This window comes from Gopherus flavomarginatus, chromosome 4 (assembly GCF_025201925.1).
Source record: "Gopherus flavomarginatus isolate rGopFla2 chromosome 4, rGopFla2.mat.asm, whole genome shotgun sequence".
In the NCBI taxonomy this organism is placed as follows: domain Eukaryota; kingdom Metazoa; phylum Chordata; order Testudines; family Testudinidae; genus Gopherus; species Gopherus flavomarginatus.
In genome coordinates this window covers 80050245-80070946 of record NC_066620.1, presented here as the reverse complement: position 1 = coordinate 80070946, position 20702 = coordinate 80050245, and the positions used below count along the sequence as shown (strand labels likewise).

Here is a 20702-nt window from a genome sequence, read left to right as displayed (position 1 = left end):
ACTTTTTAACTACTGAATTCTGGGAAACTCTCACGGGAGAGTGCATCAGCAACTTTATTAGAAGCTCCTGTGATGTGTTGAATTTCAAAATCAAAATTTTGGAGAGCTAAACTCCAACGAAGAAGTTTCTTGTTGTTTTTCCATTTCTCGGCGGTGGGCCAACTCTTCTTCTTCTTGTTTCCTTCGGTGGGCGAACTCTTCTTCTTCTAGTTTTTTTTTGTGTGCTGCCTGTTTGATTTGTTCTTCTCTTTCTTTCATCTCCATCTGTCGCCTGTGTTCAGCTTCTTTGATTTGTTCTTCGGCCGCAATTTTTGCCTTAGAAGTCATGATTCCTGTTTTCTGGTGTTGGGGTGCCCTCCGGTGTTTATCTTTTGAACTGCAGGTTCTCTGTTGCCTCCTGAAGTCTGCCTAGCAACAGTGCCTTTAGCTAATTTTTCTTTTCTCTCTCTACCTAATGTTCAATGAAGGGAAACCAGAAAAACCACTTTATTTGCATGCCTATAAGTGCTGGTACGACTCTCAATGGGAGTGCTATTGTGTGACAAAAGACTGTTAATAGTCCTTAACGACTTCTGCTTAACATGCAAGCCACAAACTGCCAGAGAGAGCAGAAAAAAAAAATTTCTCTCTGGTTCCCTTTTAAAACCAAACTGTTTCTCTCTGCTAAAAAGCCCTTAGCAGAGAAAAGAAAAATATAATATTTCTACTGGCTTCTGGGTTCTGTCTATATCCCACCGCTGCCACCATGTAATAACCTTAGTCCCAGATTTGGACCTTAGCGTCCAAAATATGGGGGTTAGCATGAAAACCTCCAAGCTTAGCCACCAGCCTGGACCTGGTACCTGCTGCCACCACCCAAAAAATTAGAGTGTTTTGGGGCACTCTGGTCCCCCTGAAAAACCTTCCCTGGGGACCCCAAGACCCAAATCCCTTGAGTCTCACAACAAAGGGAAATAATCCTTTTTCCCTTCCCCCCTCCAGGTGCTCCTGGAGAGATACACAGACACAAGCTCTGTGAATCCAAACAGAGTGAATCTCCCTCTCTGTTCCCAATCCTGGAAACAAAAAGTACTTTCCTCTTCACCCAGAGGGAATGCAAAATCAGGCTAGCCACTTTAACACACACAGATCTCCCCTGATTTCTTCCTCCCACCAATTCCCTGGTGAGTACAGACTCAATTTCCCTGCAGTAAAAAAAAACTCCAACAGGTCTTAAAAGAAAGCTTTATATAAAAAAGAAAGAAAAAATACAAATAGTCTCTCTGTATTAAGATGACACAATACAGGGCAATTTCTTAAAAGAATATTGAATAAACAGCCTTATTCAAAAGGAATACAAATCAAAGCACTCCAGCACTTATATTCATGCAAATACCAAAGAAAAGAAAACCATAGAACTTACTATCTGATCTCTTTGTCCTTACACTTAGAAACAGAAGACTAGAAAGTAGATCTACTTCTCCAAAGCTCAGAGAAGGCAGGCAGACGGAAAACAAAGACAAAAACACTCAGTTCCCTCCACCCAAAGTTGAAAAAATCCGGTTTCCTGATTGGTCCTCTGGTCAGGTGCTTCAGGTGAAAGAGACATTAACCCTTAGCTATCTGTTTATGACAGAGGCCTGTTACACTTTGATATCAGAAGTCATGGTTAAAGGCTTTTAAGAAAAACGTAATGAATTAACATAGCTCATCTTGTGATAACAGTTTACAGGAGAGGCCAATTCTCCCTATAGAGTGTAATAGTGTCTCTGGTAGAAACAAGATAAAGACACAGGACTAAAAGTTAGGAGTTCTGGATTTTATTACCAAGTCTACAATAAACTTCTTTTTGACACTGATCAAGTAGTAGGGACAAATAATTTCTTCTACCTTTTTGCTTTTACTGAAAATACATGTGATTCCCCCTCCCCCCCATTTCCTGGCAATAGGTCCTCATAGTTTGATTAGATTAATGATTGTGTGTTTTTTTTTATCATTCATGATTTTTTACATCATTTGTAGTGTCTGTAAGGTAGACACTTCAGTTCAGTGAAATAGTTTCATCAACAGTTTGATGATCTCCTAGCAATGGTCAGTGAAATCACAACTAATACAACCAATACAATTTCTGTCCCCTCTTTAGTCCTATAGCAGGATTGACCAGGGTCATGGAAATGTCAAGAAACTTTCAAATTTGCCTATCATAGGCTTTCGATGACCTTCCCTAAAAGTGATAGCTTGTTAGCCAGGTTGTCAATGTCAAGAGTTGGTTCTTGAGCATGGGCCTCACAATACTACTTTGAATGTTATTGAAATCCTGTCCCCATGTGGGGAAATACTGACCGAGTGGGAAATGCATAGAAAAATAATACTAATGGGGAAACAATAAAATAACACAGAACCCTTCAAGGTTCATTATATTGCCAGTTTTCAGAGCTCTACTTACAGTGTTTCCTATTCAAGCCATAATAAGCTGAGGGCTGGAAGGATAGTATAGTGACCAGGAGAGTCCAGAGTTCAGTTCCATGCTCAGGTATATGACTTCCCCTGTTTCTTTGTGGAAGCCACTTAATCTGCACTGGGCCTCAGTTCTTCATCTGTAAAACAAGGATATCCTTCCTTACCTCCCAGGATATAGATATCTATTCATGATTGTGAGGTGCTTAGATACTGTGATTGTGGGGAGGGGCATATAGTACCTAGATAGATATCAGCTTTAATCTCTACACTGGTTTAAGCATGCGAAGAAATGCTACAATATGTATATTAAAGCTTTTTTTGGATGTTGGTAATTCTCAATCACTTACACATCCGATAACACGTTACTACCTAATGAAATGGACTTCTTCAGTCACTCGAGGTATAGTTAAATAGAAACCAAAGCTAAGTTTCTGTGCATTCTTTCCATGCATTATTCTTATAACCTAGATCTTAGCTGGATTATTAATATTTGTATTTCTTTGGTTTTATCAGTGGATGTAGTAGTTTTCCTATGTAATATCTGTTAGTGTTTTCTCAGTGAAATATGTGATAATTTTTTTTTTTAAAAATCACCAATTGCAAATTCTGCATTGTTTGACAGTTACCAGTTGTCAAGTGGATACAAGCCTGCTCCCATGGATCTGAGCTTTATCAAGTTGACCCCCTCTCAAGAAGCCATGGTGGATAAACTAGCAGAGAATGCTCATAATGTGTGGGCAAGGGACCGTGTCAGGCAGGGTTGGACATATGGTATCCAGCAGGTAAGAGCAAACTTGGACACTTGAAAGTTCAGTCACATATTGAGGTATTGTACAATTGAATTTGGGATATGAGGTTAGAGGAAGCCACTGACAAAATATTAGCCTCTCAGTCAATAGGACAAACTATTGGCATCTGGGCTTACATTGTTAATAAATATAGCTAAGCTTACCAGCAATAAATGATTTACTCTCTACAAGCAGAGTAATCTCTATGGTAGCCATAATGAAATGTGTGGTGAGTCTGCATGCTCTGGACAGCTACCTTGGGGAAAGGGATGTGGCATTTCTTTGTGTGTTGTCTAAAGCATACAGATTATTATTATTATTACTATTATTATTATTTATTATAGATTAAGGCTTGGGCTCCCCTCTGCCTCTGAAATGCTGTCCTCTGAGCCCTTTAGGAAGTGTAGGCAATCATTTACAGTAGGAAAATAATTTACATAGCCTCATCCGGGAGACTCAATTTTTCTCTTTGTCCACTAAACAGCTAAAACCCCCAGGTAGCAACAGAGTAGACTTCTACTAATTACCCTGCAATCTGCATCATCTCTGGTCTAGGAGACCACCTTTAAGGGTGGGAGGGTAGTTCAGTCTCCATGGCCCATCCAAATTTTTGCTTCTTCACTGAGGTTAGCAACCTGGGTTTCAAGTGCCAGTTCTGGTGGTGAGTTTTTACTATGTCAGGAGTGAGTAAAAATAAAGCATGGTGGATGATTAGCAGCAAAATTCAAGATCTCTAGCTGTTCTATACAAAGATAAATAAATATAAAAATCCCATAGATGTACAATGTAATCTATTGCGGTAACTATTAACATTTTCAGGACAACCACTGTATCAGTTTTCTATTGTGGACCACATCCACCAACCCTTTAGTGATTATTTGTGAATTCAAACTAGGACAGGTATCTTCACTTTTGCCAAAGAATGTACAGTAGCATTTCACAGTGAAACTATAGAAAAATCAACCCTCTGGGAAAAAATTGGAGTTTTCATGGATTTGTGCTGGGGGAAAAAAGACATTTTGAAAAGGAAAACAGCTTTTTTGCAGGAACACAATTGTTTTCTGCCTGCAAAATCTGCATTTTGGTTTTGTCAAGAATTCAAGTTGTACAGTGCAGTTCAGTACATCTTGAATTTTGTGTGACATGCAAGAACAGAACTAATTCTGTGTGCAATGCTTTCCTGTCAATAAACTACCTGCTGTTTTTACAGTTTTATTTAAGTGCAATTTCATTCATCACATTTGACAGACTGTTTATGTTGAAGAAATATGCCACATATCATTTCCAGCACCCTCAATTAGTGTATCTCATTAGATATCTTTCATTTGGGGGATTTGCAAGTCATTGTATAAACCTATCTTCCATATTTGGGCCTAAGTAGCTCGTGAACGAACTACAAATATATTTGTTTACATTTGGATATTTTTAATGTGGGCTCTGATATTCTTTGTATAGACATTCAGGGCCATATTCAGCATTAGTGAAATTCCATCGTGAACTTTACATTCACAGATTCAGCGTTAATGCAGACATTTTAAAGTGCTTTATGTTTCTGATAGAAAGTTAGCTTAATGTACTGTGGGAGAAATAGTTCCCTACATTGCATATAGGAGAAGCGGACACATGGCTTTTCTATCCACAATTTCACAAGTAGTTTTCGTGAAGGCAGTGCATTCATTGCCTAGAATAAAGGAATGCTTCTCAATGCTCAACTGCAATATCACTGGCAAATTATAGAATGCTATTAATGATTTCCAGGTTGCATCCCATAATTTCATCTTCTGCCAGAATCCAAATGGTTGCAGTTTGTGGCCTTGAAATTGAGAGGATTTAAAGTCAGTGAAAAACGGGGGTATTCTTATAGCTTTGGTAGAATCATTGGTAGTTTTGCTGTGCCTAAAATCAAATGTAGTAAGTAATGCATATACAATGAACCAGTTAATAACAAGTTAAGAACACAGTAGATAAAAAATGTGTGTTTATATTTGCTAATTAACACAGTGGTTTAAACTGTAATGTATTAGGAAAATATAGACCCACAGTCCAATGTAAATTAGATGTAAAGGTTGAGGTTTCTTACTAGGCCTTGAGAACAATTTAGCTTGCTTTGTACATCTGAATTTCTGTAGAATGACAAATTTTGTCAACCTTATTACAATGACCTTTGCAACCAAATTATACACTCTTCGAATTACTGAGATACCTAGTGATAAAGGAACTAAGTGAGGCCAGCTAAGAATTTCTTAAATGTTATCAGGTTGGGTTGGGGAGGAGAGGAAAGAAGCAGAGCAGGAATGGGTGGTAGATACAGTTTCTCTGCATTATTCAGATTCTTCATTTGTACAGAGTCTCTGTGTGGTTTTTTTGTGCCTGTGTGTAGATATGGAAGGCTACACTTTGTAAAGAATAAATGTGGTACAGCACTGATTCCTCATAAGTAGAGCTGACTGGAGGGTGACAATTTCATTAAGCAGTAACTTTAGAGGTTTCAGAAATTGTTTTTGTTCCAGACTGGAACAAAACCAAAACCTTCTCATTTAATTCTGTCATACACATAACATAGCTGCTAACTGATATCTGTGCTAATATGTGCTTCTGCTTAGCTTCCACACTGCGTTGTACCATGGGCTACATTTTGTCATCTCATCATGTTACTGTGACATGTTACAGTACTGTGTAAGGTAATGTGATGATATGCTATACAGTACTATACACAGTGAGATCAATAGTTCTGTGCAATAGTCTGCCAGGGGAAAGAAAACTCATTGCTTGGAGAGATCTGAAAGTTGATTGGACCAATCCTTGGAAAATATATTATAGTGAACAATTGTGCTGGAAGATGGACTAAATTATGTAGTAGGTCTTTTCAATCTCTAATTTCTAAAATTCTGTGATTCTAAAACCCCTACAAATTAAAGGGATACTGTCAAGTAGTTTACTTTCCAAATATAACCTATTTTTTTTATTATAATGTGGAGGGGAAATGCCCTCCAGATTCTACATATTGTCTCCTAACTTCACCACTGCTTAGAAGGAAATTTTTAACAAATGATAGCCACTGTTTATGCATGACTGTACCCAGTATTTTTGTTGTGCTGCTGCAGAGCCAACCAGCCAGCCAGCAGAGGGAGCACAAGTTAAGTAATAAATCCTGTCCCCAGAACTGTGCTGACATCAATGCTGACACTGATCACAAACAAGTAAGTACTGTAAATAAGTCAGAGCCACATTAGCTTGTGCTTCATAAATAAGGCAGGAGGCACAAATGAATGTTTATGAAATGAAAAAGGACAAAACAAGTAGGAAAAATATAATCTTTTTATCTTATGGAAAGGCAGTGAATATCAATGGTAAGTGGAAAAACAAATGTGCATATATATATATATATATATATATATATAAAATAAAAAATATGAACATACTTGACAGTGTCCCTTTAAGGAAGAACATTTTTGCTCTCAGATTGATCAATTTCTCTGAACTGAGGGAGTTCTTTGTGACCTGAATAGGTAAGGCAAACAGGATGAAATATATCTCTGGTAAACTCAGTAAAAGTAATTAGGATTATACTATGAGTCATTTTATCCCTCTCTGTCTATGGTGTTTGACCTGGGAGATGTCATAATTCATTGTCCCAAGTGTCTTTAAGTACTTCACCATCTCTCTAACTTCAAACCATATTTGTGATTAAACTGATTAAAAATAAACTTATTTCAGTTTGTAAGGGTGCATTTATGTCTAAATCCTACTGAAAAAATGGGTTTTACATTATTGTAAACTCTTGTAATTTTGTCCCCAATCTTGCAATATTTGGTGCTTTTCCTAACTTCCTAGATTCTGGAGTCATGTGAATATAGAAGGTCTTCAGTTTTCATTTAAAAAAAAAAGAATAGGTTTCTAGCCTTTGTTGCAGAGGTTAGATGGAAAACATGTATCCTAATGGTATAAAGATTAGAGGGCAAAGGAACTCAAAATACATTATTTTTAAAATCTCACGATATTTAAGCCAGTCTGATGGTGTTTTAGGGACTGACTCGTGATTATCAAATGCTTGAGTTTTGTAATATTGTGTTCTCTCTGCTGGAGTTGGAGGGTGGGAGGCAGAATCTTTCCTGAAAAGCCCTGAGCTATGCTCGAAGGGTATATCTACACTGCAGTTATACACTTGGGCTTGCAGGGCTCTGTCTCAGATTTGGGGACTGTTTAATTGCAGTGTAGATGTTTCAGCTTGGGCTGCAGCCCAACCTCTGGAACCCCCCTCCCTCATAGGAGCCTAGAGCTCAGGCTCCATACGAAGCCTGAATATCTGTACCACAACTCAACAACCTTGAGCCCTGTGAGCCTGATTCAGCTGGCACCGTCCAACCATGGGCTTTTAATTGCAATGTAAACATACTCTAGGTCAACTATAACAGCCTACTCAGTTGTTACTCTCTCCTGCTCCATGCTCCACATAGGTTAGCCACATACTTACGGGTATACTTGCTATGACCTGACCCTTCTCCAGTACACCATACCGCTAAGACCTTTCTCTGCACTAGCACAAATGGATGCTCATGACGTAGAGCTCTGTAGCATGCTTGGGGCTGCTGATAGCTCCTGTGTTGGCTCTTTGTAGCTTGACGCCCTTGCGGAGCAGTACTATACTAGTTCTGCTCCCTTTTTGTGCCTCTGGGCCTACCAGGCTACTTGCCACTTTACAGTACAAGAGACTTGGGGCTCAGCAGCCCTGTGCACTTGGTCCCACTTGTGCCGTAATTAGCTGCCTACCACCCTAAGGGGGCTGGATTACTTAGGGCCAGATGACAGCCTGAAACACCTGGGCCTTATGAAAGGGCTGAGAAAACTCAACTCAATTTGAAGGAGAAACCATAGGGAGGAGGGTCTGGAAGCACTCCAGTGAAGTAGTCTGGGAGTCAGTGCTCTATCTCAGAGCCAGAGACACTCAAAGGTAATATAGAAGAAACTGAGAACTGACCTCAGAGGGCAGGCTGAAGGGGAGTCCAAACAGGGAGGAAGAACCTTTTGTTTCTTTGGGATTTTTATTTGGATTTTTGTTACCCAAATAGAGGATTAAACTCTGAGTGACCCTGCCAGAGGGCTTGAGCCATGGGAAACTCCGAGAGAGAAAAAACTCTGGTGAGGGGAAACTGAGGGAGGGAACACCTACAGCCCCCTTTATGGCCACTGGGGTGGGGATACAGGGCAGATATGCCTATAACAAGTAGGATTTAGGCCATATACATGGTATAATTAGAGACACTGTGTTCAGTTATATACACTATGTTGTACATCTAGCTTATTTTTTTTTTAAATGTGACCTCAAAGACAGTAGAAATGGTTCGTTACTTCATCTAATAACTTTGCAGCAAGGTATCCTTCTCATTCTTCAGGATGGTCATGTTTTATTGCAGAAAGACCCCAGATATTGAGGACACTACTTCACAAAAATGAGAGTGCTAGAAAACAGTTATTAAAAAGTAGTTTTCATGAAATAAATTCTTGGTACTTTACATAGATAGGACATTTTTTTAAAGTTGCTATGAAGCATGGGTTGCCATGTCCCTGTATATTGTAGGAAAGATTGCCCATGGTAGATAACAGGTGTTAGCTGTGGGTTTGTATGAAGACAGGGTCAAACAATTTTCAGTCACATACGGTATATAAAATATTTGAAACCTCTGTTTTATCTGGAGTTGGCCAACCCTGTGCTGGTCTGACCAAACTTCCCTCCTGTTGAGACAAGAAGGGGGAATTGATCAGAACACACAGGTGAATGAAATGTAGGAAAAAACCTCCAACTCAAAATTTGTCATGTATTTTTCTTTTAAACTGTGAAAATTGATTTTGTTTTATTAAGGTATACAGAGGTGTGTTTTGTAAAAAATTACTGGCATTGCATGACTTTACATTTTACATTATTTATACTGTCATTATCTATACTGCTGTATTCGTAGCTTACTTTAGTTAGAAACCAATGGGGACTAGTCCTGCATCCTGTATTCATGTGCATCTCCCACTAAAGGTAATGAGAGCAGGGCCAGCTCCAGGCACCAACCCAGCAAGCAGCTGCTTGGGGCGGCCAACGGTGAGGGGCGGCACGTCTGGGTCTTGGGCGGCAATTCAGCGGCAGGTCCCTCACTCCCTCTCGGAGTGAAGGACCAGCTACCAAGTTGCCGCCGAAGACTGAAGCGGCGGTGGTACAGCTGATCGCGATCGCGGCTTTTTTTTTTTTTTTCCTACTTGTGGCAGAAAAAGCTCTGGAGCTGTCCCTGAATGGGCGCTGCAGACATAGCTCAAAAAGCAGAATTTAGCCTCTAAAGTGGAATTTAGGAATAGAATTTCTTTTTTGAGGTGAATACATCAGAGACACTTTTCAACAGAATTAGCTACAACTTTGGCAAGACTTTAATTACATGGCTTTAAAAAGATCATATCTTAATTTATGGTTTATGGTTAAAGGAAAACGGTCATGATAAATATCAGTCCCCAAGACCACTAAACAATGTGTCATATTTATAGCACAAGCACTGAAAAGACAAAAAGCTAATTAATCCCTTTGAATAGGAGTATCAAGTCCTCCTCCCTCATGTGGTGTTCAGATATTTTGGTGATGAGGGGAGGAGGTATATATAACTAGCTAGACAAATACCGAGATACTAGAATTCTATGTGCTGTGACACCACAAGAGGAACAGAGGCAGTCACTGGCTTCTACTGGGAAAAAATGATGCAGCTGATACTTATGTATCTTCTAAAAATATAAATGTATGCACGCTCCTTTTTTGCTGTTTTGTTAGATCAGTAAGGCATTCTGTAAGGGCCAAATTCTGTCATAAGATTACAATATAAAACAGTAAATTCAAGTTAGTAAGAGTAGAAAAAGTGGTAACTCTCAGAAGTGGAATGAATTGCCCAGATAGCATCATAAAAAGACAGATGACATATATGCCATGTCTTGGAAGTGTAAAGTGGTATTTGAAGGTCAAACATGACAACGGTGGTAGTGACAATACCATTTGTGAACAGATACCACATATAGGAATTATGTGACTAAACAAATTTCAGAACCAAGACAACATAGTAATTACACGACATCATACATTGTGGGCAAACTGGCATGGTGAACCAGAATATTTCTAAATGTGGAGTGTAGGGCACATGTATTACTCTGAACCAGAAAGCGTTTTTGTATTGTGCAAATAAACTACTCAGTTTTCATTTGGTGTGCTGTGCACAGGCCTAATGTGCCATGGTTGTGATAGAACTGCAGACAATCATGCCAATGGTGATTAGCACAGAAACTGCATAGATACCATTTGTGCCACAGGTAGGACATGTGGGAGAAACTCTTGTATAATCATGTCACAGTAATGGAGTGCAGGTTCAAGGTACTATTCTGTGTGAACCCCTAGGGTGAATTTGTAACTGGGTTACACACCCTCTGCACAACTGTCTCTCTTTGGATCATATGTTGAGAAATGAATTTTCTGAGCAGGATCATTTACCCCAGTACTTCTGTTCTATAGTACTAATATTGCCTGCTAAAGGACTGTTAGTGGGGACATTACTGAAGATATCTGGGAGCAGGATTCTATTTATTCAATAGCTGAATGCAATTATACCCCATTTTGCCATTGTCTTCTGCAAATCCCAGGCCACAATTTACAATTACTAGTGGTGCATCTATTATACTGCGTACACTTGCAGTTAGTCAAAATCATTGGCTTTCCTTAATGTGTTCTTCAACAGGGATGAGGGTATTGAAAGAGCAGTTTAGACAAGGTCTTCAGTAGGGAGCTAAACACAAGATTAATAGATTCCAAGGCCAGAAGGGACCACTGTGATCATCTAGTCTGCCCTCTTGGGTAATACATATCATGGAACTCCCCTCAGCTAATTCCCAAAGCATATCTTTAAAAAGAAAAATCCAATCTTGATTTAAAAATTGTCAGTTATGGAGAATCTATCATGACCCTTTGTAAATTGTTCCAACAGTTAAAAATGTTAAACATTAGCATTATTTCCAGTCTGAATTTGTCTAGCTTCAGCTGCCAGTTATTGGATCATGTTATACCTTTCTCTAACATAATGAAGAGCCCACTATTAAATACTTGTTCCACATATAGGTACCTACAGACTGTAATCAAGTCACCCCTTAACTTTCTATTTGTTAAGTTAAACAGATTGAGCTCCTTGAGTCTATCACTATAAGGAATAGTCTTTAATCATTCTCATGGCTCTTCTCTGAACCCTTTCCAATTTACCAACATCCTTCTTGAATTGTGGGTATCAGAACTGTGGTTGCACCAGTGCCAAATGAAGAGGTATTGCATAGTACTTTATTGGAATAGCTCCTCTGATACTAAATAGAATCCGCTTTCAAGAGAATTTTCTTTAAATTCAGTGATAGAAGGTGACTGCTAATCATTTATTGATCCATATGTTGTCAGAATCAATGGCTATGAGAACGAAATAATTAGGTCCCCTGTGGAAAACATATGTATGAATACCTGATGTTCTAAATCACTTAACTTGTGACCATGTCAATTGTTTATCCATGTCTTTCTGATATTCCTCCTATTATATGCTTTCTATGGTTCCTTTTATTTCCTCTTCTTTGAGAAGCACTGTAATGTGTGACTAGTTGTCTGTCTTCTCCTTAAACCACTTAGATGCTGACTTGCACTTCTGTTGAACTCCACAACAGTGTCCAAGCACAACAACGCATAGGTTCATTAACCTAGTTGCATACCATACTCACAAGTTGTTTCATACCTTGCAGCATTGAAAGCTGTGTTATTGCATGTCATTACAGAAGACGTTTAGTAGGGGATTATATAGGAAAATGGCACTTTGTTGTTAAATTACCTCTAAATTGTCATAGTATAATTCCCAGATCTAAACCTTAGCGTCCAAAATAAGGGTACTACCATGAATTTCCCTAAGTTTAATTACCAGCTTAGATCTGATATGCTGCCACCAATCAGGACTTAGGTAGAGCGCCTGATAGACTCTGGTCTCCCCCAAAACCTTCCCTGGGGACCTCCAGACCCAGATTCCCTGATTCTCACAACAAAGGGGAATAAACCATTTCCCTTCCCCCTCCTTTCTTCTTCCCAGCTCTTCCCACCCTGGGTACACTAGGAGAGATAGACAGATTCAAGCTCCATGAATCTAAACAAAGGGATTTCCCCTTCACCCTTCCTCCTTCCCCTCACCCAGGGGCAATACAGATTCAAGCTCCGTGAAATTTAAAGAGACAAATCAAAGAGGAAATTTGTCCTTCCCTTCTCCCCACCAATTCCCTGGTGAGTACAGACTCATTGTTAACCCTTTACAGGTGAAAGAGACATTAACCCTTAGCTGTCTGTTTATGACAAAAGTGCACAACTCTGACTGTGAGATTCCTTTTGGATCTTTTAAATAGTTGCTTTCCTTACAGCTGCTTGTGCAAACTCGCCATTTAACACTGTTATTCTGTGCTGCTGCTGGCAATGGTCTATGGATGCTTCTGCAGCCTCACTCCCTCCCATACTATCTTTTATGTGGCATTTCTCATACCAAGTCTCTTTATATATGATGTGACCTTCACTGGATCATTTATCCATTCTGTGTGCCTGCCACATACCTATAACATGTATGTATGCACATATACACCTTACCGTCTCTTTCTGCTGGGAAGGGTTGATGGGCCTGATCCTTTTGTTTCTAATAGGAGTTTTAACGTTGTTCCATTTGTGTGCATTTCATTGGGCCATCCCTTCTGCCTATTTCCTGATAGCTGTCACTGGTATGGAGCATTGTTTGCCTGATATGAGTCTTTAGAACCTACATTTCCACTATATTTGCTCAAACATGTTAATTCATGTCCTCCTATATCTCTTTGCTCTGTTCCCTGCATATATTTGCAGGTACTTTTCTAGTCCCCATGCTTTTGTCCTTAAGCAATCCAGAATTCAGGTGTAAATTACTAATATTGTGTTTGATAGAATGATAACTTTTCAAAGCTGAAAAACACTAACTATATGTAAACATTTGCAGCAGAGAGTTGACAAGAAATTTAGTGGTTTCCCTGAAGAAAACCTACCCTTCTCATTTAAATTATTTAAAAAGCAAGTAATTACTAGAAAACCTCTGCATGTAATGCAGTCCTCCAGTGGAGAATCAGACTGTCAAATCTGGAAAATTCACAGGGTAGACCAAATTTTCTCTTCTCTGTCCCAGCAATCTTTACATTACATTAGTCTTAGGGGAGTAAGGAGGATTGAATTTATGTATAAATTGAAAAGGAACTTAAAGGTTATTGAGGTGCTATGTTCTGCAATATTCATGTACCAAATGATGTGTCTAGAGAAGAGAGGATGTCATCCTTAAAATGGTTTGAGAATGTGTGGATAGAGAGCCACAAAAGGGCTCTTTACAGTTCATCATAAAAAAAATCTCTATACCAACAGTGTCACTGCTCCTCCAGCTGAGTGACCTATAACATTCATGGGGAGAGCAGCACCTGACATTTTGTGTGTCTGCTTCATACGCTGTTATGCCCTTGATGGCACATTTAACATCCAGGTTATGTCATTTTTATGCTGTGGCTTGTCCTAGTAAGAAAATCCACATGAAAGATCAAATTTCCCTTTGCACTAGGAATTAATTGAACCTTTTGGCAGGAAAAAAACACATTTTAGTACACTAAAGTGTCTAGTTACCAGGGTGCTACTATATCAGATAGCTAGATATGTCATAGCTAATGAAAGAAAACAGTCACAAGTTTTTGTACTACCAAAATGTATCTTCTGTTTGAGGATGCAAAATGATGTGTGAGAGAGTACAGGGACAAAGCTGAAAAATTCTGAAAATCAGAACCATAATAAAATAAAATACTAAGACAATATTTTGTGATATTTTCATTTGCACAATTGTTGGTATCTCCCATTAGTAGAAAGTTCCCAATGTCTTTGCTTTTTGTTCCTATACAATAGTCAACTTATTATGGCAGATTCAACTTTTAAAAAGTAGTATCTACACAACTAGCAAGGATATGGAGAGATCTGTTGCACTGCTTCTGCCACTGCCAATAGATTATCTTAAGTGCAGAAGTGAAAATGTAAAGAGGCAAATTATAATACTTAATAGAATTATCATAATGTATAGTAAATAGACCATATAAGCAATATTTGCAATTGAAATTACCTTGGCAAAGAGAAAAAAAGAATTTTATATTAAAAACAAACTTGAACTCACTTAATAGCTTCATTCTACTGGGAGCAGAGAGCTGCATATATCTTACCTTATGCAAACAAAATTCCACAGTATAGCACCACACTGAGGGAAGGGCATTTATATGTTGATTCTTACTAGAACTGTAACATCCAATATTTTCTTTTGGAAAAATATATGCCTTGAGTATTTCACGTTAGAAGCAGCCGTTGTTTTAGATTTTGGTGATGTGGCACTTCTGTTCTTCTACATAAAGATAAAAATCTTGGGACTGATCCTGTTGCCATTCAAATGAATGGCAAACCAGCCATTCAGTTTGAGTAGTGCAAGATTGGCCCTATTATTATTTATCAAGTATTTATATTATGCCGGCTCCTAGGAGTTTCAGGCATGGACTAGGACAACATTGTGCTAGTTGCTGTGCAAACAGAAGAAAAACTGATCCCCATTCTAAAGAGAGTGCAAAATCTTAGATTGTAAACAGTTCATTTCTGTTCTTGATTTTCACACTTGGTGTTGCCCAAACATATATCCATTAAATTATTTGGTGGAAAATGAAAGAAAATTGTTGCCATGCCATTAAATGTCAATATTTGTGAATAACTTACTTCTTTTGAATTCAGTGTCCAAATTGATTTCAAGAACTTCAGTTTCCTCTGCAAGATGCTTGTTGTATGTGTGGTGTTATGCGGGTCTTCATTTTACTTTGTGCAAATCATATTTTTTAAACGGATGCTACTGTACATTTTATCTGTCCTAGCAATTTTATTTGTAAAAAAATTGCTTTGTTTTAGCTTGGTATCTCTGAAACTGTAATGATTTTTAATAACTTATCCTTATGTAGGATGTGAAGAATCGAAGAAACCCCCGTCTTGTCCCGTATGTTCTTTTGGATGATCGTACCAAGAAGTCAAACAAAGATAGCCTCCGGGAGGCCGTCCGCACACTTCTTGGCTACGGTTACAACCTTGAGGCTCCTGATCAAGATCACGGTATTGAGATTAAAAAAATAGAGTTAAAGAATCCATGTAATTTTCAATAGATATTGGAAATGATGTAGGCATATCTATTTGTTGTTAAGTTTATTAGGGGGATTGTTTTTTTTAGCCCCATTGAACAGTTTCCTGAGCCATTGCAGGGCTGCTGAGGATGACCAAATCCACTGACTTCAAGCTGTGTCCGTCATTGATGAACAAGCACAACGTCTATTCCAAATCAGGGAAGTGCTCCACGTTCAAGTTACTCACTAGCAGCACATGAATTGCCAAGGAAAATTGCCTTAAGCTTCATTTCTTAGAGGTGGCATGAGTTTATTGTCTTCCAGCTCTGATGTGCCTGATGACCCTGCATCCAGTCCATGTCTCATTTTCCAGAGATGGGAATGGGTACCCAGAAAGGCTCTATGTCCAAAAACACCTCAGCATGCAGGGCCTCTGCTAGGTCTTCCCAGGCCATTGGGTTATGCTAATCAATCGTATGAGTCCTTCAGCCTTATGGTAGTGTTCCCCAAGGACTGGGGTCTGAATCATGCATGGCCTCAACCTTTACATCAAACTCTCACAGCAGAGCCATTGAAGAACAGAGTAAAAGAACTCAGTGTAAACTTCGTAAGGACCTCAGAATTTGGTGAATTTGCTTGGTTGTAGTCAGATTCAGTACTAATTTACATATATTGTATGTAAGAAATTTAATACAGTAATGTAATTCCCAGTACTTCAGAGGATCCTTTAGTGTGGACCTGAATGTCAATGAGACTTCATGTGGCTCTAGACAACTTTGTTTTATTCTTACACATCAGTTTAACTTAGTTTGTTTGAAATCATTGGCTCTGAAATACTTTTCTCTAAAAGCTGAGGATTTGTTTACTTTCTTAATGTATGGGCATAACTTTTCTAAAGGTTGCAGTACCAGATGTTACGCACATATGTTCAAGAAAGAATGACTCTTTATATTCTTTCAACTACTTTTATGCAAGTAGCAAGCTAGCTGTTGTCCAGTGTTTCATACTGGTTAATGTCCAATGCAAGGACTAATCTAAAAGACAAGAAAATAGGTGACAAATTCTTGTAAATTGTGACTCTAGTGACACCATTTTTATGATGGTTTTTAAATGATTGCACTAATGGTAAGGAGCCATTAAAAAGGACTTCTGATCAATTTGTGAGTGCCCTCATTTGAAAAATGGTCACTTTCCCAGTCAGTTTGATAGTGACAGATAATGAACCGACTGTGCAGTGTTGCTCATGAGTATTCTAATCACAGAACATCTAGAGTGTGAAGACACTTCCTGCATCATTTCCTTAGTTGGCATTTAATACCTTCCGGAGATAACCTGCCACTGAGAGGTGATGTTATTTTATCATTGCTTCTTACACGAAATCAGCTGTATAAAGAAATAAAATAGATACTGGCTGCAGGGAAAAAACATTATGGGAAAAAATCAGAAATTACAAACTGGATATACACAGAGAAACTATTTCTTAGGGAAGCTTTCATTATTATGTATTATAAAGCTTACTCTAGGATACATGGCTTTGGAAATAAACTAATAGGTTTGAGTATGCATGTTGGTGCATGGTGTTCTCGTCTGTGTGCTTCCCTAATAGTTAAGAAGACGTCCCTAACTTCATCAAAACATAAGTATATAATTAAATCATTAAGACAGTATACCTGTACCACTTTGAGATTACCCCTAAATGTCTGGTGTCTGAAATGTGCTTTTAGTCATTTTAGATGGCAAACTAAGGACTGAGAGTTGCTGTATGTACTGTATACCACTATCTCACTAGCAATGCTTGTTAAATAACAGGTGTAAAATTCAACTGTGCTTTTCACTACACTTAAGTATTTAAGGCTGCATATGTTTTAATATCAATACTCTCAGCTATGTAGTAGATTGCATTAGGGCTGAAAGGTAATTATTTTTCAAGATGTGTGGCCTGTGTTTCTATGGTAGAATTGTAGAATGAAACTCATAAGTCTCAGTTATTAACTTCTCCTCAGTATTATTAAAAAGAGTGTTCTGTGTTTACAACATTCCTGAAGGAAAGAATCATGAAAAGAAAGCACTATTTAAACCTAATTTATAAGACTTAAACATTCAGAACCCTATTTTGGGTGCTGATTCAAATAGGTGTAGGCCAGAAATTTTAAGAGCAGAAATGGTAATACCCAAGAAAAATTGCCTGATTACCACCATTGTTCTCTTCTGAGAATTTAGGGAGAAATTGCTTTGAGGTTTCTCCTTGACTGGCATTGCAGAGAAGCTTAATAGGGTGTTGTGCTGGGAAAGTGAGTGAGGTCAAAGTACATATGAGGCTACCAAGAAGAAAGAATGGCCATTACCCACAGAAATACACACAAAATATTCCTGTTCTTAGTAGGAATAAAATTTGCTAGAGGATGGGGGCATAAAGATAATGTGAGGAAGACTATGGATGCATATAAAAATTATTATGCAATTAATATATGGGCCTGCTGGGATGGAGAAAATTATGCAAAAACCTTCATATTCACTAGGTTTTTCTAGGAATTATCTAAATGACGTGAAACAAGGTAATTTTATGCTGAATTCACCCTATCAATATCCTACTCTTTTATTTATTTAAAATACATTGGATATTGCATCCTCTGCAATGTAGTGTGGAGATTTATACTGCCATGGAGGACTCTTCCTGTGATGTATGTTGGGATATGGATTCTCCTTCTTGGGGTCTACTTTGCAATTGTTACACACAAACACTCGCATACAGTTCACATGCACAATAGATGGTTTTAGACCTAGCATTCATGCATAAGTGTGTCAGAAGTGGCTCCTGTTTTTTTATTTATTTTATTATGTTTGTACTAAATTGGGTGTTTCCAGTTGCATATTACATAGCTTTTGTGTCAATGTATTAAATGCTTAATTTAGTGCCTAGACTTAATAAAATTTGAATAATAATATTAAATAAATGCAAATGAAGAATAAATCTGCATTTTTCTAAGTAATATGTTCAAGGTATTTGAAAAGCTTGTGGCAGGATTTTTTTATTCAGTTTTAGAATCTAACAATACTATGAATTGATAGTTAAACTGCTATGTTATAGTTATCATCTTTAAAAACATAAAGTGATTGTTTTGCAGAATCTTTGCTTTCTAAGGTTTTCTTGTCTGACATAGGATGTTTTCCTTTGAAACATTTTGGGAAGCCCCTCTTCATCATTCAAATTCCATAAAGTGTATTGTAAAAGGATTTATAGACCTCTAGTGGTTTTCTGGGTTTTGGTTCATGATGATTTTTTTCTTTTAAAGGCTTGGTTAACCAAATGGAGTATCTTCAGCTGTATCCTTATTAATTGTCATTTATTGCTTCCAGTACCACCCCAAGTGTTCTAGGTGCTGTACAAACATAAAAAGAAGATACAGAATTATTTAGAATCTAAAAATACAGTGAATCAGACAAAGTGTAGGGGCAGTGGGTGAAACATACAAGTTGTTGGGTGATGTTTAGCTTTTTTTTTTTAATTAGATATGTACGCTATTCCCAGATGCTGTTCAACCTTGCTATTAGAAGTCAGCTAATTTCTCGTAGAGTTATGACATAAGGGGTTTTCAGGAGGCATTTGAATGCTGCAAGGGCAATGGGCATGCAGAGCCGCCAGGATAGAAAATGCAATATATAAATAGCTGCATGGAAGAAAGCTCAGGGGCAGTTTTGCTGAGGCTGGCATCACTGGCAGGGTGGAGGAAGAGGGGATGGAAGGCAGGAAAAGAGGTAAGAACAGATAAGTACCGAGGAGAGAGTTACATAGAATCTTCAAGGCTTGAATAAGTAGCTGGAACTTGAGGTAGTGGAGGGATTGGAAGGGTGAGATGGAGAGTGGGTTGTTGACGTGGTCAAAGCAGCAGGCAGGAAAGGTGATTTTAGAAGCTATGTCTTGTACAGACTGAAGGGAAGCAGTGGAGCTAACAGGAAGATCAGAGATGATCAAGTAATCAAGATGAGAGAAAGAGTCCTGGAATAGTATGTAAAAGAATGAATTATAGAAATCTTGTGGAGAAAGAAGCAGCAGTATTTAGACATAGTCTGGATGCAGACATGCCAAACCCGTGAAAAAAATGCAGTGATTGGGCTTGGTTTTGGCTTAATTGGCTTGTGAATTGCCTATTGGCTAATTTTTGGCTTGTAGCTTATCGCTTGTTGCTTGTTGTAGCTTGTTGCTTCTTTTTTTTTGATCGGCTCACGGCAAGCATGGGCAAGGGGGGGCAAGCAGGGCAAGGGGGGGGAGAGTCAGGGGTACACAGCAGGCCCACCAGAGTCCGAGACTGCATTCCGGGGGGATCTAGTCATGTAGAGTGTAGGGGTTCTTAGGGGTTGGCTTGTTTTGGCCATGATTTGAAATGGGATTAGCTTGATTTTTGCCTTATTGTGAAAGTTGGGATGCTTATTTACCACATGAAAGTTGGCAACTGTGTCTGGATGTGCAGGAGAAAGGAAATGGAGGAATTAAAGGATGAGCCCCAAGTTGTGAGCCTGACTGATTGGTAAGATGATGACATTGTTTATAATGACAGAGAATATGGGAATTGGGAAGGCAATAAGGGTCCTTCTTCTTCTTCTTCTTTCTTCTCTTCCTTGTGCCTTGTAGTCCTTTACATCTTTGTAAAATGCGATCATTGCCATTTACACCCAGTTTGCACAAGGATAACTGTGTTAAGTTTAAGTTGGCAACGGGCCATTTGGAAGGAAATGTCAGAAACAGATAAAACGATGACCTCTCGAGGTCCCTTCCAGTCCTAGAGTCTATGAATCTATGAAAAATGCAGGACTGGATGGGGGAAGATACGTTAGGAATAGTGAAGGTTTGCAAGTAATCAGCTTAGTGGTGGTAGTTGAAGCTGTGTAAGAGGATGAAAGATAGGTTGTAAAGTGAGAAAAGGAGGCAGCCAACATGAGAGCCCTTTGGGTTTTCCTTTTTGGTGAGTTCTCCTGCTCTCTATCTCTTTCCATGGATCAGCCAGAGAGCTAGGAAGGGGACAGGATAAGATGTCAAGAAGAAGGGTATGAATGAAGGTATGAAAAGCATGATAGAGATCAAGGAAGCTCTGGGTGGAGTAGAAACCTTGAGATATTTTCTAGAAGAGGGTATTAGAAAACTTGGTGAGCGCAGTTCCATTAGAGTGAGGTGAACAGAAGCGAAGTTGGAGAGGATAAGGCACTCGAGGCAGTGGTTGTAGGTTACATGCTCAATAAGGTTGGAGCTGAGGGGAAGAA

At 38.6% G+C, this 20702-nt stretch overlaps 1 protein-coding gene and 1 long non-coding RNA gene across 7 annotated transcripts in view; one reads left to right on the top strand and one right to left on the bottom strand.

The window, feature by feature from the left end:
- The window catches only part of RYR2 (ryanodine receptor 2), a 727531-nt gene that overhangs the window by 417019 nt on the left and 289810 nt on the right, over positions 1-20702 (top strand). For 4 of the 6 annotated variants that reach the window (XM_050950344.1, XM_050950347.1, XM_050950345.1 and 1 more), the window contains exons 21-23: positions 3062-3221; positions 6332-6427; positions 15291-15438. In XM_050950344.1, the coding sequence (XP_050806301.1) occupies positions 3062-3221; positions 6332-6427; positions 15291-15438 (404 nt within the window). The remainder of the gene's footprint in view (positions 1-3061; positions 3222-6331; positions 6428-15290; positions 15439-20702) is intronic. The other 2 variants (XM_050950348.1, XM_050950346.1) reach the window with 1 other exon arrangement.
- LOC127049568 (uncharacterized) overlaps positions 1-20702 on the bottom strand; it is an 838950-nt gene that overhangs the window by 539480 nt on the left and 278768 nt on the right. The gene's annotated exons all lie outside the window — the stretch shown is intronic.